General features: G+C 31.2%; 1 protein-coding gene across 1 annotated transcript; it reads right to left on the bottom strand.

Annotated features, from left to right (window-relative positions):
* Window positions 1-7,222: 7,222 nt before the first annotated feature.
* On the bottom strand, window positions 7,223-9,930 carry LOC107920240 (spindle and kinetochore-associated protein 1 homolog). Its single transcript, XM_041084162.1, has 10 exons — window positions 9,677-9,930; window positions 9,439-9,563; window positions 9,178-9,289; window positions 8,762-8,771; window positions 8,537-8,609; window positions 8,391-8,458; window positions 8,169-8,274; window positions 8,054-8,083; window positions 7,807-7,920; window positions 7,223-7,537 (listed from the first exon to the last, which is right to left on the bottom strand). Exons 1-10 carry the CDS (start codon window positions 9,771-9,773, stop codon window positions 7,460-7,462), a joined length of 813 nt encoding a protein of 270 aa, XP_040940096.1. The 5' UTR covers window positions 9,774-9,930; the 3' UTR covers window positions 7,223-7,459.
* Between the last annotated feature and the right edge of the window lie 286 nt (window positions 9,931-10,216).

Consider the following 10,216-nt stretch of genomic DNA (forward strand, 5'->3'; position numbering starts at 1 on the left):
TATAAAAGTAAAAAAATAATTTTAAAATTTCTGGAATAATCTTTACAACTTTCTTTTGAATTTAAGTGTGTAAATAATGACCCAAGGTTCTTTTTATATAGGGAGAGCATAGAGAGTTAACTACGATTAAAGTTGATCACTTTAATATTAAATTAATATAATATTTATCAGGATAAATATTAGATTAAATTTAATATTAAACTTTATTATAATAATAGAATGTTTATCTACAATGTAAACATTACATTAACTTTAATATTAAGATAAGTATTAAATTAAATTTAATATTAAAATATTAAAATAATATTATTTTTAGAATAGTTAACCTAAAATCAAATTCTCTAGTAGAGTCCCAGTAGGAGTGTAACTCTTTCACTGCTCAACCACCAATAACCAATCGCCGCCAGCCACTGGGACGCCGCCGTCGCAGCCACAGCACCATCGTGTTCGGTGATGCAGGTGTGACACCCTTACAGCACCCCGAGCCAGCTCGACTGCTGCCGGTTCAGTCCGGGTCTATGAAGACCCGATTGGTTCGGTCTAGCCACCAGTTGGGCTGTCGGCCCGGTTTCACATATTGAGCCCGATTCAATCAATTTTTTTGGGTCTTGGTCTCGGTTTTGGGCTCTCGGGCCCAATTTACGATCTCAGATCCAATTTTTAAATTCAATTACCCATTGGGCCGATTATCTAACTTGAAAATTAACTTCCAAAAATATCATATTAATTTTAATTAATTTGATTAATTTAAGTTTACTTTATCAAAAAATTTCCTAAAATCACTGAGATTTTCCAAATTAATTTTTCAAGAAAACTCTTTAATTAAATTCTCTAGTTGAACAATTCTTACGGCCACCTAATTTAATTCCACATCGAATAAATCAACTCAATTAACTTATTCATAAAGTCGTAAATTTTTTTTCCCTCAAATGCAATCCGATTGAGGTTTTGTTAAGCTAGTGGAGGGACCAATCGAATATATACAATTAGGCTCTAGTGATTGCAATTATATCCAAAAGCATTGTTTTAATAATTTGAAATTACTTTAATCATGGAGTCAGTCCACAAGAAGTACCATGATTGAAAACTCCTTATTGTATACTTTTTACGAAAGCAACTCATCCAACTGCTTTGTCCAATGACCTCGTCATGTGTGTGTTACCCTCATATAATATTCTTGATTCCTTTAAGTTAAATATGTTCACTCAATACAATCCTATTTTATCTCATTGTCACCATTGTGACTTCTTAATGATTTATATGATCACTGTCAGCAAATGACTGTGATAAATTGCTCGTTCCAAAACAAGCAACCTGTGGCCACGTTCCATATTTATCAATACACACAATGTCAATGAGAGGATATTATTAACTCTTTAATTGAGCTATAAATTCCACTATTTCTAGTAAAGCCATGCCATACACAAGTTATGTACCTAACATACCAGCTATGGGTTCGATCATCTTTAGAGCATAAGCCTCCACTTATATCAAAGCACATGCGTTGCATACGCATGGTCCGTGACTAAATCAGGATTTAGGTAAATCACACCATGAATGACACAAGTGAATTAATTCACAAACAGATTCAGAATTAATTCATCTTAGGTCCAATCCAATGTATCGTTCTACCAATGAATAGATCTATGTCTCTACTCGTGGAGTTAACAGCTCCAATAGCCAAGACTAGTTATCTCCCTAATTGGAATTGTAGACAACATAATAATCCTTCTCATTATTTGAATCAAATGCTCACTTTGATTCTTTTACAAAATTATGAACTCATTTAGATTATCTATTGAAGTAAGTTGTCTTTCTCGCAATGTAAACGTTCTTTACAATGTCATTTATCTTCAGTTTGAACTTTAGACAATCAATGAGCTAATTTTTACTTGTCACAATTTCGCTATGCATGCAAAATATAAAAGACAGAAAATGCAAAAGACATAATTGTGAAATTTGAAATTAACTTTATTTATTTATTCATCGTTTAAATAAATAGAAAACAACTACATGTTTGCTACAATATGGGCACATTTCCCAACAAGTCACATGTCCATGTGGCTAGACTGTGTGGATTTTCTTAGACCATGTGGTTTGAAATTTAAGGGATAATTTGCCAGTTTAATCCCAATTTTTCTTAAACCTTCACTTGTTCAATATATCATTTTAAGACATTAGTTCTCATTTCAAACATAAAAATATATTATCCAATCCCAATTTCTCATAATCAAGCATGATACTCATAACTTATAATTTTCTTATAAACTTTAAACAAGTACCAAGTTTTACAATTAAGTCCCTCAACTTTTCATTTACTAGCATAACACTCACCTAAGAATATACCATTTACTAAATCAACTAAGAATAAAACTTTACCCTTTTCTTGGGTCCACAAATGTGTTAATGTGACGAGATGTGGCCTATCCACAATATCTTTGACTTACTTCTCATTACCTACGCGTATAAAACATGCATTAAGCTTTTGCAAGCTTAGTAAGTAGAACTAGAAATTAAATTATGTTTCTATCTATCATAAACTTAATTTCTCTTATTAATAGTACGTAGAATCATTTAATGACTTGTATTTTTCATTATTTTATAATTAACCATTTCATTAACATGTCTTTTTATCTACCACCAATATTTAAATTGGTCCCATTAACATATTTAATCATTTTACTATTTCGTTTAATTGATATATTATTTCAATTATTTCTCTAATGTTAGTTAGAACTGTTACTCGTAATTAACTCAAAGCTTATTGTTTAGTCATCATTTATCTTCATTAATTACTATTAGTTTCCCATATTATATTTTAGTCCATTTTCAGTAGACTTTATTTTCTCATTTCTTCATTTAACAATTATGGTAACTTAACATTTAACAGAGGAAACCCTTTTACCTTATATAAAGGAAATCTTTTACCTTTTTAACAGAGGCTTAGTAGACTAAATAGAACATTTAGGATATACAGAACTGAATGGAACACTACCAAAGTAAGTAATGGAATACTACTAAAGCGAGTAAACAGAGGGCACAAATGTGTTGACCGGAGAGCACTATTGTTTTAAAATCAATTAAAGAGCGTGCTAGGGTTCCTTAATGGCATGCCACTAATATCTCAATAGTTCTTATCTTGTCTACTTAGGCAAATCATATCATACATACATCATTTTTACACTTTTTATAATTTAGTCCTTGTAACAATATTTTGTGTAATTATATCTTCCACTTTCATTAATGTTGGAACATTTTCAAATATTTGAAAATGGGGGGAGATTGTTGGAGGATTTTCAAATATTTATAGTGTTCCAATAAATATAAATGAATGAGTGTAATTAATCAATAGATAAATCTTTTGGTCATTGGTCAAAAGTTATATCATTTGATTTTTGAAAAATAATTATAACTATTCAAACAATATTACTTGAATAGTTATAAAATTAGATGAATAATTATTATTATTTATTTATTTAAAAAGACATCTATTGAAAGATGTCTCTACGAAGAGACATGAAAATTCTTATAAATGGGAATGGGATTTTATTTAGAAATCACACCAATAAATTCTAAAATTCTTTCTTTCATTCCTCTATTTTCTAATATTATTAAATTATTCTATAAAGTATTACTGCAAAAATCCTTTGTAGAAATTGAGTTTCTTGTTATAAATTGCTCAGTGCTTAGTGGATTATTCTCGTCAGTTCAAAACTCTTTTGCACACCAAAGATAGGTGGGGGTTGAATATAACCTTAAAGATAGTGGCTTGATACACGCTTTGGAGCCTTGTAACTTGTGTGTTTGAGATTTTCCTCACGGAGATTTGTACTAACAATTAACACATGTAACTTGTCCCCATATTTAATAATCTTCCATAATTCACCAATAATTCTTATTATACATTTCACATATCACTTTTACTTTCTTTGCAATTTAGTCATCATCACAACATTTCATGTAACAATATCTTTCGCTTTTAATAACAAATCCAACATATTTCATTTCTTAGTTTAATTTTCATAGTTCACCACATATTCTTATTATCACATTCACATATCATTTTTACTTATCTTACAATTTTAGTCCTTAGGACGTCAATTCAATAAATAGAATTTATATCTTCTTTTAATATATGTAACACATTTCACTAATTAATATAATTTTCATAATTCATCACTAATTTTTATCATTTCTTTCGTATATAATGTTAAATATGACTCCTATTTTTAGTCAAATTTGAGAAATAATCTTTCAGTTAAACTCTATTTACTCTGTTTCAATACACTGATTAGTTTAGATTATTTTATTATTATTTGACCTATGAATTTAGCCTATAAATAGGCTCTTTTACAACCTTAGAAAAAAAACACCCATTAGAGATTAGAACTCATAACACATTTAGAGAATTTTGTGTTTACGTTTTGAGGGTTCTTTGTTTTCAAGTTTTCGGGGTTTAGTCTTAATCTCCATCTTTTGTACTCTTCGTTCTTTTGCCATTATAGTAAAATTATCTTTGCTCGTGGTTTTTTATCCTCTTTGGAGAGGTTTTTCCACATTAAATTTGTGTGTTCAATTTCTCAATTTATTCCGCTATTTTTCTTATTCGTTACTTAATCGGGTCGATTCCTAACATATAACTTTTATGTTTTAACATATTAGTCCTTGTACTTTTAATAATTGTAATCCATCAACTTTTGCATCTTTACAATTTAATCTTTTGATACTCTTTTAATTTCTTTCTCAATTTTCTTTCATTTCCTCTATCACATAATATTTAATGTTTCTTTGGTGGTGGTGGGCATGGAACTAATGTTGAGGTGACCATAGTGGAAAAGAGAAGGTGTAGAGAGAGGAGGAGAGCTAGGGTTGCAATAGATTTGGAAGCTATTTTTGAAGGTCTTTTTTTCTCAATGATGAAGGTTTTAGGGTTTGTAGCATGGTGAATATGGTGAGGTATAGGTTTAAAGTTTATATAGATGGGAATTTGGGGGTGTTTTTGGGATTACAAGAACACACATGTCAGCCCATTTGATTAGGTTATATTTAAAATATATATTAAAGTAGTTGGGGTACACAAGTTAGTCGATCAAGTCTTAATTTGATTAACATTACTTTTATTGTAATATTTGAGAATTCATAAGTTCGAATGCATTTAAGCGCGTGATATATTTCACCTTAGTGATTGGACATAACTCGAATTCATTAGACCCCTACAGTATAGAACTAGATTATTTAAATAAAAGAAAAAATATTTCAAAGTGCATCAAGTTTCATTTAAAATATTTTGATCGGAATAGGTAGAGGTGATCATGGGCCGGGTCGAGCTGGGTTCGGGCCGGGCCCATACAAATTTTTAGGCCCGTCTACTAGGCCCGGGCCCGGCCCGACCCGGCCCGAAATATGGGCCTAAAATTTTGCCCAAGCTCGGCCCGGCCAGGCCCATATTAAATTTTTTTTATTTCATTAAATAAAAAAATTTAAAAATATAATAAATCAAATATATTTAAAAACATAAAAACAAATATTAAAACAAATAAAAATAATACTAAAACAATTCTTAAAACAATACACAAATTAATAATATAATAAAAAATGGTTATATTAAAATTTTAAAATAATTAAAAATAAAATAAAAAAATATATATTAATATATAATTCGGGCCGGGCCGAGCCGAGCCCGGGCCAAAAAACTCTTACCCGAGGCCCGGCCCGTTTTCTAAACGGGCCTCGTTTTTTTGCCCAAGCCCATTTTTCAGGCCTATATTTTTACCCAAACCCTCCCATTTTTCGGGCGGGCCTTCGAGCCGAGCCGGGCTACCCAGCCCATGATCAGCTCTAGGAATAGGGTAAGATTTTGATTAAAATCGTATTGCCTTTTTCCTAAAACACATTTCAAAATATTTTTTTAATTTTATAAATTTTTATATTTGTAGTTATAATTTCTTAATCTTTTATAAGATTTAGTAACATTTTAACTATTTTATATATTTTAATGAGATATTTTAACTTTTTATATAATATGCATTTAATTTGACCTTTTAAAATTCAACATAATATATAATAAAAAAAAACATAACATTTCGTAGCAAATCAAGCTGAAGTGGAGGTTTTTTTTTTTTTCATGATGATTTAAAATTTTAAATAAAATCAAATATGAGACTAGAGATTTAAAAATCAAATCAAGATGAGAGAAAAAAATTAATCCATTTTTTTTTTGTCATCCTAATTATATACAATAATTTAAATGATAAATACTTATTTCAAATTATTCTTCTAAAAAATAATTATTTTTTCAAAAATAACATAATTTAATTAAAAATAAAACATATATATTCTCCAATCATTTTTTTCAACCCATTCCTCCCCCACTTGTTCAATTTGTCAATATATATATATAATACTAAACCACTTAAATTTGTTGAAAAAAGGTTTGGAAGGAAACGAAAGCCTATTTTTTATGCAATTAGTATGAACTTGTGATTACATTAATCACTAACAAACAATCACGGGTTAGTACTACTAATTGTATAATTATGATATTATTATTGACTCTAATACAAAGAATAGTTACAGTTACTCTCTCTGACTTCGACAATTACTTAAAAAATGAGCTAATACAATCACTACTACATTTTATAATATATATTTTTTTTCAACCAGATAGTGATTGTATTAGTCATGCTACTAATTTATTAGTCCAATTGATTCAAATAATTTGATTAAATAAATCACTAAAAATCAATTCAATTGATCTTTTAGCCTGTTGAATTAATCTATACTGATTTTCAGCTCAATTGATCCAAAATCTTTCTCCAATCTATTCCCAACTCAACCAATCAAACTTATCTAATTCAAATATATTTGTAAAAAATTATTGAAATTTTATCCCCAAGGCCAAATAATAATAATAATAATAACGAAATATCTGTCTGCTACAAATCAAGGGTATCATCAGATGCACACGTCAGAACAGATTGGGAAGTTCTTCACCAGTCAATCCAGGCCAGAATAAAAAATTTGATTCGATGACCCCAAACTCAAATCTGACTCATTTCGATTAAAATATAAAAAAAACTCCAACTTATTTAATACTAACTCAAACTAATTCCAACTATAAAGAAACCAAACCCAAAATGACCCCAAACCGATCCAATCAATCTAATTGACAAGTCTATAGAAGAGAGAGAGCAATATGATTATCGGCTGGCAGCTGGAGGGATAAAAAAATCAACCCATATATAAATTTATATTTCTTGTTATTCAACTTCCATATCAGAAAGAGTTCAGATTTGAACCATATATTCCTGGAGACAGTCCCAGTAAGCTTTACTAATACTCATCCAGGACTCTAGATAGTTACTGCCTACTTAATCATCTTCACACTTCAATATCAATGCAAGTTGGACACAGAATTAACAATATAAGCTGTAATTAAGCGTACATGAATTGAGACGATTCATTGAGGTTTCAAAAGAATGATCACACGATGATGTCCCATCCGAGTCTCACTGATGCGACCAAGGTGACGAAGGACCTATCAAACAGCATATAGCCATGAAATAAACAAGGGGTTTCAATATGTTTCTACATAAAACATCACTTGCATAACATGACATAAATGACAGTTTCATTCCCATTGTGGAGTATTTAGAAGTTCTTAACAATTAATTAACCATAAGAATAAAATTGAACCATATATCTTAAACAGCTCTATTAATCAATAAAACATTGCATCCTAATTAACGTACATGTCATGAATAGGCTTTTATCAGCAAACGAAAGGAAGGGCAAGAAGGAACTCACAGTTAGAATGGCTTTTCCAGTATTGTCAAGCTTCAATGATGGTCCTTTCATATCAGTTTCAAGGAAAAAGTGCTTTCCCTTTATAGATTCTGTCGTTGCAATATCTTTCAGTTCCTGCATATGGTAATTCAAAAAATTACTTGCAAATTCACAGCAGTTAATTAGCATGTTCAGCACCAACGTGATAAAATGGTTACAATAGACAACAGAGAAACATTGTGTCACATGCTGGTTAGGATTTACTTACCAAGGCTCTCTCCCATTGATTTTCTGCCAACTTCATGAAGAAAGGGAAAATTATTAGCGAAGACCATGAGATTATAGACACATAAATAAACACCACAAAGCTTTGAAATGAATACCTTCTTCTTAGGAGCAGCAATAAGCTGAGCATTTGCCTCAGCATATGTTGCCATGTCATTAATAGCTGCATTGACCTTCTCAAGTGTGAGCCTTCCTCTCATGTACCTGCACTAGAGATGAGTTAGTGATAGACAAGAATGAAATCGTTATTAAGCCACTTTAAAAGAAGAGAGTGCAGCAAAAGAAATTATCCTAGCCTTGGTTTAAAAAGATATACTTACGAAGACAATGAATCTAATTCACCGGCAGTTATGTACCATAATGGCGGAGAGCCACGGCTTTTCTTCTCCTGCCATTACAGGAAATATAATGAAATAAGCCCCAAGTTCAGTTCCATCTATTTAGCAACTATAGTGCCATTACAAACCTTTGGTATAGCAGCAGGCTCCTCAACCATAGTGCTCTGATTAGGCTGCTGTTTACAGGCTTCAGGAACCAAACTGAGACAAAATGATGTTGCATATAATCATTATCTCTACATACAAGAAACTGAAATTAAAGTATATTACTATATAGCAAAGTTTCCTGAATATACTTTAACTTGGTTATTTTTAGTCCTGTACTTTTCAATTTTTAAAACTGCAGTCATTACCAAATGGTAGCTGTTTAAGTTTTGTTATTTCAAAATTTGATGCAACAAACATATCATCATATGTGTCATGACAGTTTGTTATTTCCATTGAGAAAAAAGCCAGATTGAAATTTTAAAAAGTATAGAAAATATGAATGATCAAATCAGAGAACATAGACTAAACCTATAACTTTAGGCATAGTACAATATTAATAACAGAATTTAACCAATAGGGTTCAACTGCTACCGGTTGGGTAAAGTCTAATATTTCAAAATTCAAAAAGTCCGGAGATTAAAATTAGACAATTCAAAAAGTAAAGGGACTAAATTTTGACAAAACTAAAATATAGAGACTAAATCACAACTTGCACATAGGGACTAATGGCAGAATCTAACCTATACATAATGAGAAAAAGAAATCTCGCAATTTAATTAGCCTCTATCAGAGTCCAAATTCAAGGTTGCAGTTCTTTCAGGCAAATATGAGGGTGCATAAACAGACATACTCTGCAATTTCTTCTGCTGCCGCAGCGATTTGGCAATCAGTTTCTGAAATCATCACAACGATCTCAGCTCAGCCAAAAAATTTCCAATAATATTCAAATTAACTATACTAAAATGACCTTATTCCGAACCTTAATTTTAAAAGTTCAAGCCTCTAAATGAGGAAAGAACTGAAGATTTTAGAAGGAACGTACTTTGGCTTTTGGAATGGCCTTGGTTTCCTCGTGCAAGCGGTCCTTGATCGCCTTCACTTGAAGCTCCATGCCCTTCAATGCCGCATCAATTGCCGACAAATCCGTCACACTACTCGCCGGGTACACTGTGAACAAAGGAAGAGCATTAATCTTACAAGCTCTAAAGCAAAATTTAACATGGATTCCGAAAAAAAGAAAAAGGAAGGGGGAAAGAGAGCTGAATTCCGAGTTAACTCACTGTTCCTTGCAATGACGAGTTCTTGTAGCTCAGCGATTCGAGTGTTGAATGAAGATATCAGAGAATCGAGTGAAGAACCGGCTTGTTTAAGATCCATCTCTGTTCTCTCCTCTTTACGAGTGGGACCGATTGGTTTCGAATGGGTAATCAATTGATTTTAGAGATTTGAGAGTTTTGGTGGGAAACAGAAAGGGGATTAGAGTTTGAAATTAGAACCAGTGATGACGAAGGTGATCCGGGGAATTGAAACAACAATTATTTTCTAACAATTGGACAATTTGAAATCCGCCAGAGACCCAATAGTAACATTTGGGATATTATTAGCCCAAACTATATGGATATTATTAGCCTATTACTCACGCAAATTTGTTTATATTTGGGATAAAAGTAACAGTTAGTCCTTGAATTTGGTAACTTTTTTAACTTAATCCTTGAATTATTTTGTTCTACATTAGTCCTTGAACTTGGTAATTTATTTTCAATTTTAATCCATGTGATGACATGGCATTAATATTGCATCATTCATCACCTAAAAAGCTA

The sequence above is a fragment of the Gossypium hirsutum genome, chromosome A12 (assembly GCF_007990345.1).
Source record: "Gossypium hirsutum isolate 1008001.06 chromosome A12, Gossypium_hirsutum_v2.1, whole genome shotgun sequence".
Taxonomy (NCBI): domain Eukaryota; kingdom Viridiplantae; phylum Streptophyta; class Magnoliopsida; order Malvales; family Malvaceae; genus Gossypium; species Gossypium hirsutum.

Bases quoted from the DNA above. Each gene is read 5' to 3' on its own strand.
- LOC107920240 (XM_041084162.1), bottom strand. From the start codon at position 9,773: ATGGATCTTAAACAAGCCGGTTCTTCACTCGATTCTCTGATATCTTCA. The intron at 8,275-8,390 runs GTAAGTATATCT...TCTCTAGTGCAG, and splicing joins GAATTAGATTCATTGTCTTC to GTACATGAGAGGAAGGCTCA. The intron at 7,538-7,806 runs GTGAGTTCCTTC...GCTGTTTGATAG, and splicing joins CTGGAAAAGCCATTCTAACT to GTCCTTCGTCACCTTGGTCG.